This window comes from Dipodomys ordii, unplaced genomic scaffold (genome assembly GCF_000151885.1).
Source record: "Dipodomys ordii isolate 6190 unplaced genomic scaffold, Dord_2.0 Scaffold26, whole genome shotgun sequence".
Lineage (NCBI taxonomy): Eukaryota > Metazoa > Chordata > Mammalia > Rodentia > Heteromyidae > Dipodomys > Dipodomys ordii.
In genome coordinates, this window is record NW_012267242.1 from 13,609,317 (window position 1) to 13,630,067 (window position 20,751).

Genomic DNA, 20,751 nt, shown 5'->3' on the forward strand with positions numbered 1-20,751 from the left:
CTATGTATATCAGGCAACATGAAACCATGTCCAGTATTCAATGGACTACAGAAGTGATCCCGGAAATTATAGCCTTTGTCCAGCATTTGAGAATCACCAAACAGTTGTCCATTTTAATTTAATAGCATTTACTTAATATGCATTTGTGATGTGTCTTACCATAAGTATAAAACTCTCAGAAATATTTTGATGTAGTAAATGGAATTGTTACTCTTAAGGAATTTGAATTCATTTACAAATGTAGACCATAGTTCTGTGTTTAACTATGACTAGTACAAAAATGAAGATAAACCATTGGCTCATGCCTGTAATATGCACCGCCAGCTTTCAGCACTATCTTTCTATCAGTATAAGTAAAGAAGTCTCCATGTTTGGGATCATAGCAAATAGCAGGATGAGAATTTTCCTGAACAACAATGCTCCATAGGAAATGTACTCATTACCTTGCTCATGTAACTGTAACCCCTCTGTACAGTATTTTTTTGGGGTCCGGTCGTGGGGCCTGAACTCTGGGCCTGGGCGCTGTCCCTCAGCTCTTCAGCTCAAGGCTAGCGCTCTACCACTTGAGCCACAGTGCCACTTCCGGCTTTTTTCTTTTTTTGCTTATATGGTGCTGAGGAATCGAACCCAGGGCCTCAGGCATGCAAGGCAAGCGCTCTACCACTGAGCCATCTTCCCAGCCCCTCTGTACAGTATTTTTACAATAAAAAAAGCATACAAAAAAAGAATTTGCCTGAAGATATGACAACTCCAGAACCGTGTTCCAAATTGCTAGCTAGCTACACCAGGTAGAGCACTAGGTATATTTCTAATATTCAACTGAAGGACAGATGCTTGTCCATCATCAAAAGCACTTGTGATACAAAGAAAGAAAACTTACCCCAGACACGGAGACCCAAAGCAGAAAAGATAAGAAGCCAGGGCAACATCCTCACAGAGTTCCAGGATGCCAACGGAGAAAATGTGGATGGTGGTCCTAAGAGGGACAGAGACCTGCCTGGAAAGATGCTGACAGTTAACATGACCGTTCTCACTCTACAACCAAAGCACCAACCTACTACATGGTGCCCCTGTCTGCCTACCCATCACACCACAGCCTCTTTAGTGTCAAAGGCTCAGTTTTCTCAGGTCCTCTGCCCACACCAGATGCACAATGAATGTGAAGATGCTGCCGGGTAGCAGCAGCTCACATCTGTAATCCTATCTACTCAGGAAGCTGAGAATTGAGGATCGAAGTTCAAAGTCAGACCAGGTAGGAAAGTCCCTAAGACACTCATCTTCAATTAACCACCAAAAAGCCAGAAGTAGAGTGGTGGCTTAAATGATACAGTGTTAGCCTTGAGTGAAAAGCTAAAAGACGGGCCCAGGTAGTGAGTTCAAGCCCTAGTACAGACACACACACACACACACACACACACACACAAATGTGAGGAAGCTAATATCAGTGGCTAGCTAGCCCTCTCCCCATCCTCCTCTTATTATCTCAGGAAACTCCTGGTCCCTCACTGAGATTCCAGTGCCTAATCTTCATCCTTCTGGGGTGGATAATCGCAATTTCTAAAATCTGCAGTAGCCATTATAAATGAACCCTATTTTTAGGATATTTTCATAACCTTAGATTTGAGGATATGAAATCTTCCTTGATTGTAGCAAGCAATATTAGTGATAAACACCCAGGATAGCATTCATTCAGTAAACATGTGCTCCAAAGACAAAATGAAGCAGATACCTAAAAGCTATGTGAGAAAGTACTCAGCCTTCCTCATTAGTCCAATGAGAGGTAAGGATTAACTTTCCCAAACTCAAGCCTCTCAAAAAAGGAGCTGGTTTCTTGAACACTACTGGAAGCCACCATTAATTCTAGTCAATGAAGGTTTTCCCTGGTCACTTAATCCCGCTACATCCACAACCTTGAGTGTTAATTCACAATAGCTACCTCATAGGACTGAAGGCTGAAGGCTGATTCCAGGCCATGCCTTTCCAGTAGCAGAACAGATAATGTCTTCCACCTCCTCCCTCTCAACCCAACTGCAAACCTTGAGTTGACAAGACAGGATAGAACCCTGATTCACATTCACATCGCTGTATAGCCTCTTCACTTAAAACAAGGAAATATCAAGCCAGGGCCCAGTGGCTCATTCCTGTAATCCTAGCTACTCAGGAGGCTGAGATCTGAGGATCATAGTTTGAAGCCAGACCAGGAAGGAAAGTCCATGAGATTCTTATCTCCAATTAACTACCCCAAAACCCAGAAGTGAAGCTGGGGTTCAGGTGGGTAGAGTGCTAGCCCTGAGGGGGGGGGCAGAGGGGAGCTCATGGATAGCACCCAGGCCCCTGAGTTCAAGCCCCAGAATTGTCACCAAATAAATAGATAAATAAATTTAAAAATAAAGAACTATCAGAAAGAGGGGGGTCGGGGGGAGATACAGATGAGGATTCAAGACTCAATAGAAAAAGTAAAATTTGTGGAAAGGTAGCCCCAAGACCCACAGTTATGGCAAAAAAAAAAAAAACAAAGTGTGCTAATTTAGAAAACTGAGACTAGATAAAATTTTCCTAATTGTTGGGGTGGGTAGGGGAGAACCACAGGAACCTTCTCCATTATGTTTGCATTTTCACCTAACTGCATCCAGCTCTTTCTTCGGGAGAAGGCATCTGAAGAAGAAATACACTTAGAAGAAATACCTGAGGACCTGTGCTGTCTCCGTCCTGCAGCTCAGGGTGTAGTCTGCTCGCCCCTCATTGGCTGGCAGTTCCTTCTCTTTGGCTTTGGCCTGTAGGCTCTGCCCTTCCTCCAGCTGGTGCCTCCTCCTCCGTGGCCAAACTCCTCTCCCTCACACTAGAGGGCACTACCTCCCCAGAACAGAACACTCAGGCTCTGGCTTCTCTCTAAAAATGGTACCCCCCCCCCAAAAAAAAAGGATTGGAGAGAGAAGGAAGACAGGATCTGAGGCTCTGTCCACAGCTCCAAGAGGAACTCAGCTGAAATCAGACTCAGGCTGAGGGCACCCGCCCTGTGAATAAGCCTATCGGTTCCTCCTTCTTGGGAAAGGGCACAATTGCCCAATTCTCCCTGGGCTCCTTCCTCATGCCCAGCACTCAATAAGCCCTGCCAACCTGGGGATCCCTGTGAGGATTCTGCCCACAGACAGAGGTCTGTTCCAGGAATCTGAAGGCTACAGGTTCAGATCACTCACCAACACCTTAATACCCCCTTGCTCCAAGGTCCCCAGCAGGGATTAGGATAAAGGGAGACAAATAGGAAGTTCCCTCTCCAGGATACTCACAAGGTAACATCCCTAGGACTTCTGATGTCATAACCATTGCTCACTCATCCTGTGCCCCTACCTCAGCGAGAAACTCTCCCTCAAATAAACCAAGGCTGTCTCCTCACCCATTCCTGACAGTAGCCCTCCATCTTCAGCTAATACCCAAACACTCTCTCTTTTTTTTCTTATGCTGTTACATTTGTGTGTATGTTTATTTTTGTGCCAGTCCTGGAGCTTGAATTCAGGGCCTGAGCACTGGCCGGAGCTGCTTTTCTTTTATCCTCAAGGCTAGTGCTCTACCACTTGAGCCACAGCTCCACTGCTGGCTTTTTTGAGTAGTTTATTGGAAACAAGAGTCTCACAGACGTTCCTGCTTTAAATGCTGATCCTTAGATCTCAGCCTCCTTGAGTAGCTAGGATTCAGGCATGAGCCACCAGCTTCTCCCAGCTTATGTTTTTTTGGTTTGGGTTTTTTTTTTTTTTAGTTTGGAAGTCACATCCATTAATAATAAAAAAGGGAAGTTAACAGTGTGATGTAGCACCTCCATTATAATCCTTCCCTGACATTTTTCTTTCTCCCTTTCCAAATAACAATTGAGGGTGTTCATTATGCTGTTCTCCATGATATATATGTAATGCGTACACACCAGGACCCTTTCTCCTTCTCTGTTGAGGTTTATGTGTCATATTTTCCTTCAAGGCTCTGCCAAAGGCACTTGAGTTGCAGCCTCTTGAAGTGGAAATGCTTGAGACATCTTCAGTACCTGAAAGGTGCTCTGCCAACTTGAGAGGGCATTTGACCAGCCACTGTGCTCCAAATACTGACTAGCCACAGCACACTTCAATGACAGGAGCTGGGAGTTCTCTCCCAGGACCTGGAGCCTCAGATGCCTGTTGGCCTCTACCAGACATGTTAGTGACCTTCATCTTCTGAAGGGTCCTGGGCCAAGACCTCAGGAGAGACACTTAGCAAGGGGATTCAGAATTGCAGTTGGTGAATGACAGGCACTACCTCATACATTTCATACATCTTGTCAACATCCTCAAGCCTGAAATTTTTATTAGCAACTGAATGTTTTAGTGTTTTCACTTAGTGGGTAAGTTGCTACACCCTTAACATGGAATGGTTTGTGAGCTTATCTTTGGAACAATAAATCAAAGAGGAAACCAAGCAGCTCAAAAAGGAGAAAGATCTGCAAGGCTGACTGGTCTCCATTTATCCGCCTTCATCCACAAGTCCTCATTCCCCTTACTGCCCAGCCTGGCCCAGTCCACAGCTCTCACCTGAGAGCCATTATTAAATGTTCTAGATTGTTCCTTTCTGTTCATCCTACAGACTGGCCAAAAGTTCCAAGGCCTCTAACTTTATTTGGTGCTTTGTGACTTCCCCAGCTGATGACCTCAGGCCATTTGTTTTGTCTGGTCTTTTTTTTTTTTTGAGGGGGGGGCGGTCCGGTCGTGGGGCCTGAATTCTAGGCTTGGGCGCTGCCCCTCAGCTCTTCAGCTCAAGGCTAGCGCTCTACCACTTGAGCCACAGCGCCACTTCCGGCTTTTTTCTTCTTGCTTATGTGGTGCTGAGGAATCAAATCCAGGGCCTCATGCATGTAAGGCAAGCACTCTACCACTGAGCCACCTTCCCAGCCCTTGTCTGGTCTTTTACATAAAGTTTGTTATTAAAACTTTTTTTAAAACAAGGAAAAGGAAAATAGAGCCCTGTGTTCCTATTCTACAGAAGAAGAAACACCGAGAAATTCACATGCTGAAATCCTGAGGTAGAGCTGATGCTGCTAGCCCAGAGGTACTTTCGTAAGAAGTATACAAATTACTCCTTCCACAGGTAAAAAAAAAAAATTATACTTAATGTGTTATTTAATTTCTCAATAAAAGTCATTACAATAAGCACTCAACTTTGTACAAACCATGTAAGTCAAGTCATTCTATATATAGGAGCACTTTAAATTTTGACTACAACAATTAGGAACTCAAAGTCATTAAGATGCGACACTTTGTTATTTAGTTATGTTGCTTTCTACAGAAAGAGATGCAACTGCTGGAAACAGAAAGATGACATATATTGACAGGGACTATGAAGGGACCATGACAAGGGTCTAAGGAAAACCCCTGGTAGCATAGAGTGGTTCAAGGCCTAGAGCCTCAAGGAAATAAATGCTGCAAACCAACCCAATAAGTCTGGAAGCAGATTGTTCACCAGTGGTACCTGCAGAAGAGAACACATCCCTGCCAACTTGGCTGAAACCCTGGGAGAACTTGAGCAGAAAACAAATGCTGCCCAGGTCCAGATTTCTCAGCCAGGGAAACTATGAACAGATAAGTTTATAGTTTTTAAGCCACTAAATATATGACAAGTTAATATGCAGCAACAGAAAACAAATGCAGTATCTAAGATAATCAGATTGTCTCTTGGTCATTTAGGAGCATGTCAGCAACATAGAATGAAATCTTCCTACTTAGCTCCCTCAGAATTATACAAAAGTAAAAGAAGAATTTGGTTGTTGTTTTGTTTTGTTTTGTTTTTTGCTTTTTGCCAGTCCTGGGGCTTGAACTCAGGGCCTGGCCTCTATCCTTGAGCTTCTTTTGCTCAAGGCTAGCACTCTACCACTTGAGCCACATTGCCAGTTCCAGCTTTTTCTGTTTATGTGGTGCTGAGGAATCAAACCCAGGGCTTCATGCATGCTAGGTGAACAGTCTACTGTTGAGCTATCTTCCCAGCCCCAAGAAGAATTTGTTTAAAAAAAAAAACTTTACAGGTATGTTGGCACATACCTGTAATCCCAGCACTCAGAAGACGAAGGCAGGAAGATCCCAAGTTCAAGGGGGAAAAATTGTATACCTTCAGTAAAGTTCAAAGACAAAACAATCTAGTTTCAGTTAAACAGAATAAATAAGTTCAAAGGGTCAATTATTATTAACCATAGTTAATAATGTTGTTAATGGTTAATAGATTTTAAATATTTCACCAAGAAGAAAAAGTGAGGTGATAGATGTGTTAATCAAATTGTTTCATGATCTAGAAATAAGTCAAAATATCACATCATATAACATAAATGTATGTCATTTTTATTTTAAAGAAAGATTTAAAAATAAAATAAAATAATAATTAAAAAAGAAAGATTTAAAATTTACTTGTAGCTGGATGCCAGCTTGTGCCTATATTTAGCAACTCGTGAGGCTAAGATCTAGAGGATCTCAGTTCAAGGCCAACCCTAAACAGAAAATTTTTCTAGACTCCATATCCAAAACAGCCAGCAAAAAATCAGTCTGGCAACAAGGCCAAAGGGGTAGAACACTAACCAAAAAGGCAAGACAAGCAAGTTCAAGAACCTGAATTCAGTATAACCCCAGTATTGGGGGAAGGGAGAAGCCTACACATTTCTAATTTATGAAGCTAATAAAGGGAGAGGAACCAGCAGAGCTGAGACTGGATGACACAACAGTGCAGAGGGAGATGGTGAAGTGGTCAGTGATGTGGGAAAATGTAGCGTAGGAAAGAAACCACCAGTGGCAGAACCTGAAAAACAACAGCAGATACTCATCACCAGAGCTGGGTGACCTCTTAGAGTGTGGGCACAGTTGGAACAGGTCTGAGTATGAACAGGACAGGGCATGGGACATGGTGCAGGTAGACAGAAAAGGTAGGTAATTTCATGTTACATGTATTTTACCATAATTTTTTATATTTTTATTATCCTTAAGTAGTTATACAATGAGTTCCAATTCAATACGGTTGGTTTATAAATATAATGCATCTTGACCAATGTCATCCCTTTCATTAGTCTCTCCCATCTCTCCCAACCTCACCCTCCCCTTCAATTTACCTAGCTCATTTTTTACATATATACATTAAATATTATGACTGCACTTGCCCACTCTTCCTCTTTCTATTGTCTATCCCTACTCCCTTTAACCTGAGGATGAAAGGGGAGAGTTAAGAGTAGATGAGGAGAGGAAAGAGAAAAAAGGAGAAGAGAGGAGAGAAGGGAAGAGAAGAAAGGGGAGGAGAAGAGAGGAGAGGAAAAAAGAGAAAAGGAGAATATTAAGTCAGATAAGGTGATTCATATCTATAAGCCCAGCTACTTGAGTGTAAGAGACAGGTGTTCAAGACAAAGTTTGACAACATTATCAAGAGCCTATCTCAAAAATAAAATTAAAAGAATAGGGAGTATAACTCAAATAGGAGAGTATTTGACTAGCAAGCACAAGGTCCTGGGTTCAATCTCCAGCACACACACACACACACACACACACACACACACACACACACAAATATGAGCTCCTACATTTAGTTCTGTTATATTACAGAAAACACTAAAACAAGAAAAATATTAACAGTAAGAAAACCTGACAGTACAAATCTCATATTTATTCCTTTTATTTATCCTTCCTCTTATTCTCTTCTTTCTTGCACACCAAAATCCCAGAGGAAATGAACCAGTCTTTGTGTGCTTGCAACAAATAGGATGAAGATCCGGGGCAGAGAGAGCTACAGAGAGTCAGGTTCTATGCCCTCTCTCTTCCCTGCATGGTCCAGCCAGGCACAGGTAAGCAGCAGGCACTGGGCAGCTTCTGTGGGCTCAGCTTTGTCCTGGCTCTAGACAAACAGATGGGCCCAGCCCTCAGGCTGCTATGGGGGGGGGAGGGCACAAGGTCCTTGGGATACAGGACCCAATATAGACAATCCACTAGAGTCAGCCTTGAGATCAGACTGGGAGGGATGCAGGGGATGGACAGAATTCTGGAGGAATGGAGAACTGTCTAGGAAAGTCTCCCTAAAAGAGATAATGGAACAATCTGTCCATCTATGCTTCCATTTCTTCCACATCTACAGTGCCTTAAAAAAGGGCTGCATCAGTACAAGTTGATGTGTGGTGGAGATGAAGGCTGGGCACCCTGGCCTGGGTGTTGTGTGGAGGCTGGGAACTGCCAGGGAGACCACAGGAGAAGGCAAACGAGGCAGAGGAGCAGGTGCCAAGGGAAAGAGCAGTGTGACAGGCACGGCCCATCATCTCACCTGGCTGAGCAGGTGGGTACCCAAGGAAAGGAAGTAGATAGATAGTACATTAGGCCCAGACACTGAGGCTGTCGGTGCTCAGGTTGGGGGACAAAGGAAGCTCTCATCAGGGGACAAGATGGTCATCCTAATCAAGCAGAAAGGGAACAAACTGAGGTTGGCCAGGGAACAAGACACACGTTGAATCGGAGTGGGAGATGAGACAGAGATGCAGAGGAAGCTGGGGCTCCCTCCTCCCTCAGTGTTTGAAGTGAGGCCACGTCTTGATGATGTCGTACAAAGCCTTCCCAGGGGAGAGAGTGTTGACAACATCACTGTGGCCCATCAGCAGGTAGCTGGAGGTTAGGTAGCCCTTGTCAACAGCACACCGGATCAGGTCCTGGGCTGCCGCCAGTGCTATAGCATTGGGAGGGGCACCTGCAAAACATAGCCAGCCCACTGGTCATCTTAGGTCTTCCTGAGTTAAATGCACTAAGCCTGGAGTCATAATGACAGTTCTGCGTATGAACGATGCCTTTCTCCACTATAAAAGGTTAGTCTGGTGGGGAAGTTTATCCCCTCCCCCTCCCCCAGGTGACATTTTGCATATATGGTGATATTTTGGGTTACCAGAATTGAGGATACTGTTATCGTTGAGTTAGAAGAAGCTGGAGGCACTGTTAAACATCCTAGAGGCACAACATCCTAGAGCCCCACAACAAATGATTATCTGACCTGCTGTGTCAATAGCATGGGAAGTTAGGAAAACTTGTTTTGGCCACATATATGCTTCATGTATCTTCACATGCCCAGATGCCGTGCTCAGCCCCAACTTGGGTCACCCCTGCCCTCACCCACTCCCCCTGCCCCAGTTCAGGGCCCCTTCCCTTGCCCTATGCCCACTTTAGCATCAGCCTGAACCAGCCTCTGATTCAGCTTCCACTTTTCAAGAGATTCAACAAAGGAAACCTTGAGTGTCAATACACTCTAGTCAAGCGCTCTGAGCCATGAAAATTCTCCATACAGTACATCATTTCAGTGTGTTCATGGCTCATCAGGGCTTTGGCATATAAGGCAGCATGGACTCCTGTTGTTGCCATGATAACCACCTGCTCACCAAGATGAGCTAAAACTATGCACTGGTCTTTTTCGTCCCTTAGGAATTGGAAGACAGTGACATTTAACTTGTGCAAAGGAGGTAAAGTTAGGGTAAGCCTTGTGTGTCAGGATCACCTGTGGTCACATCCGTTCTGCTTTGTTACATGTCACATAAGTTACATCACTTAGTTACATGTTACATGATGCTCCAGCATGATTCAAGTGAAATCTGTGTCCGATGTCTTTGTCGTCCACATCAGTCAGTCTCCCTCCAACAACATAGAATGTCTACCACTACCCAAAGCTTCCACTTACCTGAAAAGGTTCCCATGAAGGTGATGGACAAAGCAATGTCGTTGTAGCCAGCATTGCGAGACCCTTGGGTGTTCCAGCCTACCCCTTCATAAATACTGCCGTCCTGGCCCACAGCGAAGCTAGAGGTCCACAAGAGGAGACGGCGATCAGCATGAAAGTAAGACACTCTAGGATTGCTTCTCACGTGTATCCTCACTTGTCAGACACTATTAAATTCTAAGTTCTGAGTTACAGAGTCAAGAAAAACAGAGTACTGGCCAGTCATGTGCTAGCCTAGAGGTGTGAGGAGACGGATCGCTGGTTTATACCATTTGCAGACTTCTATAGGAGAAGGTCCCTACTATGATGTTTAGACTCCCAATGGTTTCATTTGTTTGGTTGTTTCTTTTTGGTGATACTAAGGTTTGTGTTTGGTAGGCAGAGCTTTGTGTTTGTTTGCAATGCTGTACCCCTAGCCTTTTCAGCTTTAGTTATCTTTCTAATACAGTCTTAAATTTATACCTAAGCTGGTTTGGACCACAATCCTCCCATTTATGCTTCCTACACAGCTGGGATGAAAGGTGTAAACCACTAAATTCCAGCTTATTTACTGATTGAGATGGAGGTCTCACAATTGTTTTGCCCCCAGCTGGCCTCAAACTGCAATCCTCACTATCTCCGCCCCTGGAGAAGCTACAACTATAAATTTGAGCCAAGATACCTGGTTATTAAGTTATTTAGCTTTGTAAAGCAGTACTCTTTACCAGAAAAATATGTCACAGAATTTTGAGACACATTTAGACTATACTTAATAGGGAGGAAAGGAGGGAAAAAAGTTTTCCTTTCTCAGTAAGGTCAAAATCAACACAGTATTTATGAAAGAACCACAGTCCTTGGCACTAAAGAAACTGAAGTACGCCATCTAGGCCCTCCCTCAGATACGAAGACTCTCCCCCATGAAGTTTCACAGCCTCTAGAGGCACACTGATGAGGGAGAACAAGCCACGGGGCTCAAAGCCTGAGCCCTGAGTCCTAAGAGGAAAGGCATGGCCTGAGGAAAAACATGGAAAAGGCATAACCATGAGATGAACTTCTCTTTAGGTCCCCTGCTCCTTCATGCAAATGGATTCCTCTTTTCAGCATCTTTGGCATACATCAAGTCATATACTATGTTTATAGTAGCACAGGCTTAGAGGTGACTATCCTTAACTATCTCCATAAGACCCTCCCAGGTTAGGAAATCAATGTGGTTGTACCTCAATTGCCTGTCAGACCATGAGTCCTCAGCGGTTATGTGCCCCCTTTCCCCTTCTTTTCAGAGGATTAACATCTTCCTCCAAGAGAAAATAAGTCTCCCATCCTCAGGTCTACTTACTTATACCCAATGTCACATGCATTGAGCGTGTCCATGAAGTAGGACTGGAGATCTCGGATCAGCAGGCGACACTCATCATACATGCTGCAGGTTCTCCCACCGGTGTGAAGGATGATGACGTACCTAGCAGGCAGGGTCATACTGAGGCAACTGGCCTTCCTAGCCCCCCAGGCAGACCGTGGGACAATGTTAGGGCAAGCTGTGATGGGAGAAGAAAACATGGAGGGTTTTGCCGGCTCATGTCAACCTCCTGACTACTGAAAGCCAATGTAACCCTCAGGATGTTGAGACATCCCAGCCACCCTGGGGCCCACTGGACCCTGACTGTGGGACTTGGGAGCAAACTGTGATCCAGCTACAATATGTGGGTGCTTTATTCTGAAAGACATCCATGTAATCTGCCAATATGAAGGAAGCATTCATGTTGACAGAAGGCACCAGTCTAAATGCGGAGATCAAATTGACTCAAATTGAATCAAATTTATAACATAGCTATAATAAAGTCTATATCTATAACCATAGACTTTATTACGTCCAAGTAAAGGCTGATCATGCTTATTAACTTTATTGTTTCTGTTTTTATTTGCTTGTCATTATCTTTAGTGGTGCTAGTGGGTTTTAATTCAACAGGTCAGTTTATGAGTCCAATGCGTCTTTGACCAAGGCCACCCCCTCCTATCATTCTTCTCCATCTCTGCCAACCCCACCTGTTACCTAAAGTTACTTCAAGTTTCATTTTTGTATATGTACAATGAATTTTATGCCAGTAGTCACTCACTCTTCTCTCCAATTTGCTTTATTGCTTTTTTTATATTGCTCCTGCTGCTGCTGCTGCTGCTGCTGCTGCTCCTGCTGCTGCTACTAGGGTGTGTGTGTGTGTGTGTGTGTGTGTGTGTGTGTGTGTGTGTGTGTGTGCGCGCGCACGCGCACGTGCACGCACGCGTTTGCGCACAGTACTAGGGCTTAAATTCAGGCCTGGGCACTGTCTCTGAGCTTGTTTTGCTCAAGGCTAGTGCTCTACTACTTGAGCCACAACTCTACTTCAAGCTTTTTTTGGTAATTAAGTGGAGATAAGAATCTCATGGACTTTCCTTCCCAGGCTGGCTTCAAACTGTGGTTCTCAGATCTTAGCATCCTGAGTAGCTAAGATTATAGGCATGAGCTACCAGTGCCAGGTGATATTGCAGTTTTTTTAAACCAAAAATGGCATTAACCTTATTGTCTGAAGTAATTTAGTTTCTTCTTTTAAAGTGAGTGTTAAGTGGTAATTCTGTTTTCCTCAGCACTTAATTCGCAGTGCTATTTGACTTATTGTATTCAGAAATATATGCTTGCTTAAGCATATGAACATTTAAATATATATAAATAGATGAATCTATATAAATAGATATAAATACCTTATGTATAAATATATAAATTTCTTTTTCCTTCCTAGCACTTTTTTTTGGGGGGTCCAGTCATGGGGCCTGAACTCTGGGCCTGGGCGCTGTCCCTCAGCTCTTCAGCTCAAGGTTAGCGCTCTACCACTTGAGCCACAACGCCACTTTCGGCTTTTTTCTTTTTGCTTATGTGGTGCTGAGGAATCGAACCCAGGGCTTCAGGCATGCAAGGCAAGCGCTCTACCACTGAGCTACCTTCCCAGCTCCCTTCCTAGCACTTTTTACCACATAACATACCAAGTATTTTTTCCTATGTATATGTTTTCTTTCTCTAGATTGAAACTCCATGAGCTCAGAGATCTTTGCATCTCATTTCTTAATGTTTCCTCAAGGTCTGATAAGTATAATAAGTGCTCCTTGAATAACTGAAGAAATGAGTGTATATTTATGACACTAGGCATAATGCTAAGGCTCTATCACTCTAAGAATCTGAGCGGTGAAGAGGTGGCCTGGGGAGTCCCTCTCAAGCTTTGTCAGGAGGAATCCTAAGCCCAAGGATGGAAGGGGCCCTGTGAAGGCCAACAATCTCACCTTTCTTCAGATTCTCCTTCTGAGGAGGGGCAAGACAGTTCTCGCCTTTCACAAGAAGTGGCTGGATATACCCAGATGACAAGTAGCCTTTCTGGACAGCATAGGAGATTAGGCCCTTCATGGCTGACAAGGCAGCAGGACTGGGACTGTGTCCTGGAAGAGAGCAATTCATAAGAAATATCAGTCTGAGCAAGATAGCTGGAGGAAGAAGGAAGACCCCTTGTCTTCCTCTGCATAGCTCTTGGAGGCACAACTTATGGCTCATCCTTCAGGTCAAAGAAATGAGAGTCAAGGACCTGCTGCCACAGCAGCCAAGGACTCAAAGCAAAGTCCTTTTCCAATGACCTTCCAAGACTTCACTCATCCCTTTCCTCCACCAAGCTCTCTGAGAGCACACAGCTGCTCAGACCAGTGCCTGCCATCCACAGGGGCCCTTCTAGGCACAGGCCAGGCCCTTTCCCTGCAATAATCCACTCCATCTCAACACTGACCTCTGAGGCAGTTGCTAGTATTCATAAAGAGACACTTGAGGATCTAAAAACTAATACTGCCAAAATCCCAAGCCAACAAATAGCAACAAGTGGTCTTTTATTTGTACTCTATAAATAGGCAGACCTAGTGGTTCATATCTATAATCCCAGCACTGAGGAGGCTGAGACAGGAAGATCATAAGTTCAAGGTTAGCCTGGGCCATATAGCCAACCCTATGTAAAATATATATATATATATATTAATTTATAAATAAATATATTAAATTGATTCATAAATGACTAATACATTTTGTATATAATTTAATAGATTAATATGTTAATTTATAAGTATATAAATTAATCAATTATTAATTGGCAAGCTGAACACAGCTTCCAGCAGGACTGAAACTACCCTGAAGTTGAATAAAGAAGGGCCAGGCTCGTGTTCTGATTCTTCTCCTCACAAGTGTGTCAATTTGGATTCCTTTCTTCTCTGAAACACAGGATACACTCTGTGGGAGTAGGAATCATGAAATCTACCTAGACTGTCTCCATGGGTACTAGGAGGAAAAATGAAGAGCAAGGCATACACAATCTCTGTTAAAAGTAAGGGTATGCACATTGTAAGGACTCATTCTGAAGATCACATATTCCACACACAGATGAAGGGGGCTTGGAGCAACCAATCAGAAAACAGTCTGAGATTAGAGGCTTCAAGGTGTTTATTGGTTTTATGTATAAAAAGTAAAAAGTGAGAGATGAAAGGAAGAGAGCACTGACAGACAGCTGGAAGCACAATTTATGGCTACCATGTTGTCTATGTCAGAGAGAGGGAGACAGGAGAGTGGCTCACACAGAGGTGAGAAATGATGCCCAGATCTTCCCAACTGGAGGGCAGGAGAGCTAGCTTGCAGAGAGAAGATGCTAGGCATCTCTGCCTATGAGGTGGCTGGAGCTGCTGCAGAGACAGAGAAAGGAACCACAGCAGTTACAGAAGGACCGTTACAGCACTATATCATGGAAGTCAGGGAGAAGAAGAGAATCATGAGAAAGTATGGATCATCAGAGAAGACTGAGATGGCAGCAGAATATTGTGATAAGACAGAAAGAAAAAAAACACAACTCTTTGGAGAAAGGTCAGCCAGGTTGACCATTACCTTCCTTAGTGCCAAAGAAAGCAATACCCAGGGAGATGTTGTTGTAGCCTTGGGTGTGCGAGCCTTGGATGTTCCAGCCAACACCTTCATACACCCTGCCATCATCCCCAACCAGAAAGCTGTGCAGCAAGGAAATAGGGGTTAATGACTGGCACTGTCACACATCTCTGAGACAGGAAAACATCCAATCAAAAAGGAGAAGGGTGCCGGGCGCTAGTGGCTCATGCCTGTAATCCTAGCTACTCGGGATGCTGAGATCTGAGGATCGTGGTTCAAAGCCAGCCCACCCAGCAAACTGGAAGTCGCACAGTGGCTCAAGTGGTAGAGCACTAGCCTTGAGCTCAGCGTTCAAGCCCAGAGTTCAAACCCCATGACTGGAAAAAAAAAAAAAGGAGAAAGGCTCTCGCCAAGCTCACTAAAAGATATTTGCATGAATGGAAAGACCAAGTCATTCATTCTAGTCTTTAGCATTTAAAAGGACACAGTTGTATGCACACCACCCCTAACCCTGCTCAGACAACACAGTTGGCTGTAAATCCTTTGTACTTGGAAAGAGACATTCCCAAAATGCTGGCATCTCCTGAGATTCTACATGGCTCCCCTGGCTCCTCTAAAATGCGTGCCACCCCTGCCGTCCCCACGCAGGCTGCTCTTTTGATGTCTCCCGGCCAGCAAACTGTCTTGCATAGCCCTGGTACCTGAGACAAGGCCCTGGCTGCACTTGGGAAATGATCCCAGGAGCCATAGTGAGGGAACAAGGAGAGAGAGTGAGGAAGGAGCGGAAGCCCAACAAAGTGCATAACCCAATCCTCTGGCCTCACAGCGGCTACCTGGAGCTGAGCCCTGGCTGCCACACACACCACATCCATCTGACCAACTGTGGACGTGCACGTTAGAGCTGTCCTTCAAAGGGGTGGGACTGAGGAAGGTACCCACCAACTCCTGTCCTCCGGAGCACATTAACTCCCATTCCCCATCAACCACTGGAGAAAAGCCCAAAGTGAGAAAGCAGACATGTGGTGGGCACTTGAGCCAGGAAGTCATCGCCATGCTCAGGAACTGTCCACCACTGATAGAAGTCACATGTGGGTCTCCTAGACTCGCCATTGGGGCTACAGGTTGGACAACTGCCCCTCCAATGTCAGAACCCATGTACAAGGTGCAGTGGAGAAGAGTCTGCCATGAACCAAGAGGCAACTTGAAGCCGGTTTAGGCTTCACGACTCCACAGCTGGGTGACTTCTAGGAATGAGCACCTTTCCTCCCCCAGGGAAGATAGCAATATCCACTGTACCAAATTCAGAATTTCTGGGGAGCAGAGGCAATCAGATACACAGAAGGAAGTCGCCTGTAATCACAATGTGTAAGCTAAAGCAAATTTGGAGGAGGTAGTAGGGACAGTGGAATTATTTAAGTTCCATGCTTCCTTTTGGAAGATCTTCAAGACCAGAGCCCTCATAGAAAAATTCCAGTGGATTTGAAATTTCGTGTGGGTTTTTTTAAATTTTTATGTATTATAAAGCCTGCAATAACCACAACCTGGAAAATGAGGGAAAACACCAGAAGAAACAGGAGAAGAACCCTAGGAAGACAGCTTTGATCACCTATCCAAGACCCAGGCCCACCTTCAAGATTCTTACTTGTAGGCCACATCACATGCGCTGTTGTTGTGGACATGGTAGGCCTGCAGTTCACGCAGCCTCTGACTACAGACAGCCTGATTATGGCACTCCAATCCAAAGATGTGGTGTGTGACAAGGACATCCACTGGCCTGGTCAGCGGAGAGCTGCAGCCAACATCTTCTGCCCCCCACTCCTTGCGAGAGACCGTGGTGACATCTGGGAGAGGAGGAGAGCCAGGAGACATCACTCAGCACATCCCACCTTGTGCCTGCTCCATTACTGGCTGTCCAAGCTGCTGTGGGCTACCTCTGCCCCCTGGTGGTAGGAGGAGGCCTCCTCAGGTAGACACATGCTGCTCACTTCCACATACACACAGTCTGCACCCCCTGGAGGCCTACAGGCTTTGCTCTTTTGTTCCAGATCATCCTCCACCATAGACAGACCCTGCTGTCCAGCTCCTTCCATTCTTCCCCAGGCCCCATCCCCCAAGGATCTTCTTCATCTCACCCACTCTCCCTGCCTGAGCCCTCATCATGTCATTGTGCACTCATACCTCTGGGTATCTGAGCTCCTCAACCTGGGACTCCATCCAGGTGAGGCTGTGTCTTCTCATCAATCTCTGGATTCCCTGAGCTGAAAGCTTACGTCTCCAACTTCAGGCTACAAAGGCTATTTCTCCCCTTCCTAGGTTTCCTTCCCTTCTAGTGTCTGCCCTATACCCCCAAGTGGCTGGCCAGTGCTTCCCTCTACAAATCAACCCAGATCACCTCACCCCAGTCACGTGTCTGTGCAAACCTAAGGAATATTTATGGCTGCCTCAGAGACCCCACCCAGTCCCCCAATCCTCCTCACCATCAAGACTCAGTTTGCCCTTTTCAATGAGCTGGGAGATGTTACCAAACAGGTACTGCAGCCCCTCTGACAGCTGTTTAGTTTGTGTCTTGTTCCAGGAAGAAACACCTGAAAAAGAATGTTTCACTTTGCATCATTCTTCACCAAGCCCGGTGCCAGGCATCCCAGTGGTACTGGCTCTGGCTAGACACAGCCCCTCCCTCTTTACTACCCTATGTATTCCCAACTCTCCATGCCCCCTCCAAGAAGCTGCTCTAGGCTGACCAGGGGAATCACCTCTCAGCAGATTATATGTCTTTCTCCAAAGCCATTTTAAGTAGTCCCCCAAAATTATAGCTGATAATTAAGGGGAGGTAAAGTTTCAACATAATAGAAACTATGGAGAAGCCATTCGAATTGGCTGTGAGAACTCAGGCCAGTTCCTGGTTGGTCTGGAAGCATCTGTTATGTGAAAGATCATGGGAGGATGATCATGGGTGCTTATTTACATCTTTACCCCCAAGGAACTTTCATTCATGAACAGGTATCAAGCCAAATCAGGTTAGATTCCAAATGACCTAACTGTAATATAACTATAATATTGCTCCCATCTATTTGCTTTTACTGACTATGTGCTAAATCCTTCACATGCATCCTTCGGTTTCATCATCATAGTACATTTAAGAAGCTGGGGACTTTATCTCCATTTTCAAGTGGGAAATTTTAGATTTAAGGAGCTAATTGCTTGCTTAAAACCATTTCCAGAGGCAGGGCAGGGAATCATAGTTTAGGTCAATAGATTCCAAATCTTGAGCTCTAAACCTAAAGCTATTCTTCCATAGCAGAGGAGAGCAAGTACTTAAATTTTTTCTGTTACAAGACATTAGGATACTCTTTGGTCCAGAGAAGGAAAACTTACTCCAGGCTGGAAAAGCCAAAACAGAGAAGACAAAAAGCCAAGGCAGCATCCTTGTGTGGTCCCAAGATACCTAGGGGGAGAATATGGTCACAGCCCTGGTCAGGCAGTGGTTCTGGGAAGAACACTGAGAGTTTGCTCATGCTGCACATGGACTGCCCCTGGACTGCATGGCCCCCTTGCCTGTCTTCACATATAGACTGCAAGCATCCTGAGAGTCAGCACCTGGCTCAGGCTTCTGTGTTTTTCCTCATCGCAGCAAGCACACAGTGTCCTTCACCCATGACATGTTACTCAATGGGTACCTACCGTGTGCCAGGCCTGAATAGACACCTGCACACAGTCTTGCTTAATCTTCACGCTAATTTCACAATGTAGGTTTTTATCCCCATTTCTATAGATGAAGGAAGCAAGATGCAAGAATAATCCAGACAAAATTTCAAATTCACATAAATAGATCGAATACAGAGAGATCCTTCCCTGTTGGGGAAGGGGAGAGGACAGACAGGAGTTGGAGAAAAGGGAGATCTCACTCTAGGAGAGAGGATATCTGATCTTAAGGCTCCATCTGGTGGCTCAAAGTCCTGTTTTTTTCTTTTTTCTTTTTTTATTGTGAAAATATGTACACGGTGGTCACAATTACATAGACAAGGTAATGAGTACACTTTTTTGGGGGGGGTCCGGTCATGAGGCCTGAACTCTGGGCCTGGGCGCTGTCCCTCAGCTCTTCAGCTCAAGGCTAGCGCTCTACCACTTGAGCCACAGCGCCACTTCCGGCTTTTTTCTATTTTCTTATGTGGTGTTGGGAATCGAACCCAGGGCCTCATGCATGCAAGGCAAGCGCTCTACCACTGAGCCACCTTCCCAGCCCCATGAGTACATTTCTTATCAAGCATTGTTGCCTCTTCCTTTGTTTCCCCTTACCATCCCTTCTCATCTTCCCCCCTCCCTTTCACCCCCCTCCCCCCCCCAAAGTTGTAAAGTTTGTTTTTGACATAACGTCTTGTACATTTCATTGTTGCAATGGGTCCACCTGTATCCCTATTTAAACAATTTGTCTTTTCCCTTCCCTTCCCCAAATTATACCAACATCAAATACAGTGAAAACAGGGTAGTTATACCATGGAGGAGGGACATACAAAGCAACAAAGAAATCATCTTATAAATATGTTAGAAACAATAGCAAGAAAGAAAAAACATTGGAGTCCTTATCTTGGGGTTCATTTCACCTAACATCAACTTATCTGACCGTTTCTGCTTGTCCCAGACATATACTAGTAATTGCAAATAAGGGAAACCATGGGACCTATGTTTCTTTGGGCCTGGCTTACTTCACTTAATATAGTTTTTTCCAAGTCTTTCCATTTTCTAACAAATGGGGCAATGTCATTCTTTCTGATGGAGGCATAGAATTCCATTGTGTATACGTACCATATTTTCTTGACCATTCATCTACTGAGGGACATCTGGGTTGGTTTCATATCTTAGCTATGGTAAATAATACTGCAAGAAACATAGTTGTTCATCATATCAACAAGAGCAAGGATAAGAACCACATGGTTATCTCAATATATGCAGAAAAAGCCTTTGACAAGATCCAACACCCCTTTATGATGAAGGTTCTGGAAAAATTAGGAATCCATGGAACATTCCTCAATACAATAAAGGCTGTATATGATAAACCTACAGCCAGCATTATACTTAATGGTAAAAAACTAAAGCCATTTCCTCTTAACTCAGGAATGAGACAAGGATGTCCACTCTCTCCACTTCTCTTCAATTTAGTATTAGAATGCCTAGCTACAGCAATAAGACAAGATGCAAACATAAAAGGGATCCAAATAGGGAAAGCTGAAGTAAAACTCCCCCTCTTTGCAGATGACATAATCTTGTATTTAAAGAATCCCACGGACTTCACTCCCAAATTACTCAAGCTGATTCAAAACTGTGGCAAAGTAGCAGGGTATAAAATTAACCCTCAAAAATCAATGGCTTTTCTGTACGCCAATAATGAGAAAAGCGTGGCTGAAATCAGGAAAGCAACTCCATTCATAATAACCCCACAAAAAATAAAATACCTAGGAATTAACCAAAGAAGTGAAGGCCCTCTATGATGAAAACTTTAAAAACCTGAAAAAGGAAATCAAAACAGAACTTAGAAAGTGGCAAAACCTCCCATGCTCCTGGATTGGAAGGATCAACATCGTGAAAGTGGCAATACTTCCCAAGGGAATCTACAAATTCAATGCGATATCTATCAATATTCCAATCTCATAGAAGATGAAATCCAAAAATTCATATGGAACAATAAAAGACCCCAAATAGGAAAAACAATCCTTAACAGAAAGAACAGTGCTGGAGGAATATCAATACCAAATTTCAAAGTCCTTTCTTTAGGCAGAAGCTTTAGAAGAGGAAACTCACTCACAGAAATACCTGAGGACCTATGTTGTCTCAGTCCAGCGGCTCAGGGTGCCGTCTGCTCGTCCCTCATTGGCTGGCAGTTCCTTCTCTTCAGCCTTGGCCTCCAGATCCTGCCCCTCTTCCGGCCAAGGCCTCTCCTCTCCCTTGCACTTAGGGGGCAATTTCTCCCCAGAATGCAGCACTAGACTCTGGCTTCTTCAAGAGGAGCAGACAGCCTCTGATTCCCGACAGCAGATGGAGATGAGAAGGAAGACAGAGGTGTGTAGCTCGGTCCACAGCTCCGAGAAGAACTCAGCTGAAATCAGACTCAGGCTGAG

The 20,751-nt window shown here is 44.5% G+C and overlaps 1 protein-coding gene across 1 annotated transcript; it reads right to left on the reverse strand.

Moving 5' to 3' along the window:
* Positions 1 to 8,536: 8,536 nt before the first annotated feature.
* Positions 8,537 to 18,062, reverse strand: LOC105984851 (peptidoglycan recognition protein 4-like). Its single transcript, XM_013015167.1, has 8 exons — positions 18,014 to 18,062; positions 17,116 to 17,223; positions 16,281 to 16,479; positions 14,642 to 14,760; positions 13,015 to 13,167; positions 11,045 to 11,243; positions 9,691 to 9,809; positions 8,537 to 8,715 (listed from the first exon to the last, which is right to left on the reverse strand). Exons 1-8 carry the CDS (start codon positions 18,060 to 18,062, stop codon positions 8,537 to 8,539), a joined length of 1,125 nt encoding a protein of 374 aa, XP_012870621.1.
* Positions 18,063 to 20,751: the final 2,689 nt, after the last annotated feature.

Excerpts from the sequence above, each read along its gene's own strand:
- LOC105984851 (XM_013015167.1), bottom strand. The coding sequence starts at position 18,062 with ATGCTGCCTTGGCTTTTTGTCTTCTCTGTTTTGGCTTTTCCAGCCTGG. Across the intron at positions 17,224-18,013 it reads TTTGGCTTTTCCAGCCTGGA|GTGTTTCTTCCTGGAACAAG; the intron begins GTAAGTTTTCCT and ends ATTCTTTTTCAG. Across the intron at positions 8,716-9,690 it reads CTTCATGGGAACCTTTTCAG|GTGCCCCTCCCAATGCTATA; the intron begins GTAAGTGGAAGC and ends TATGTTTTGCAG.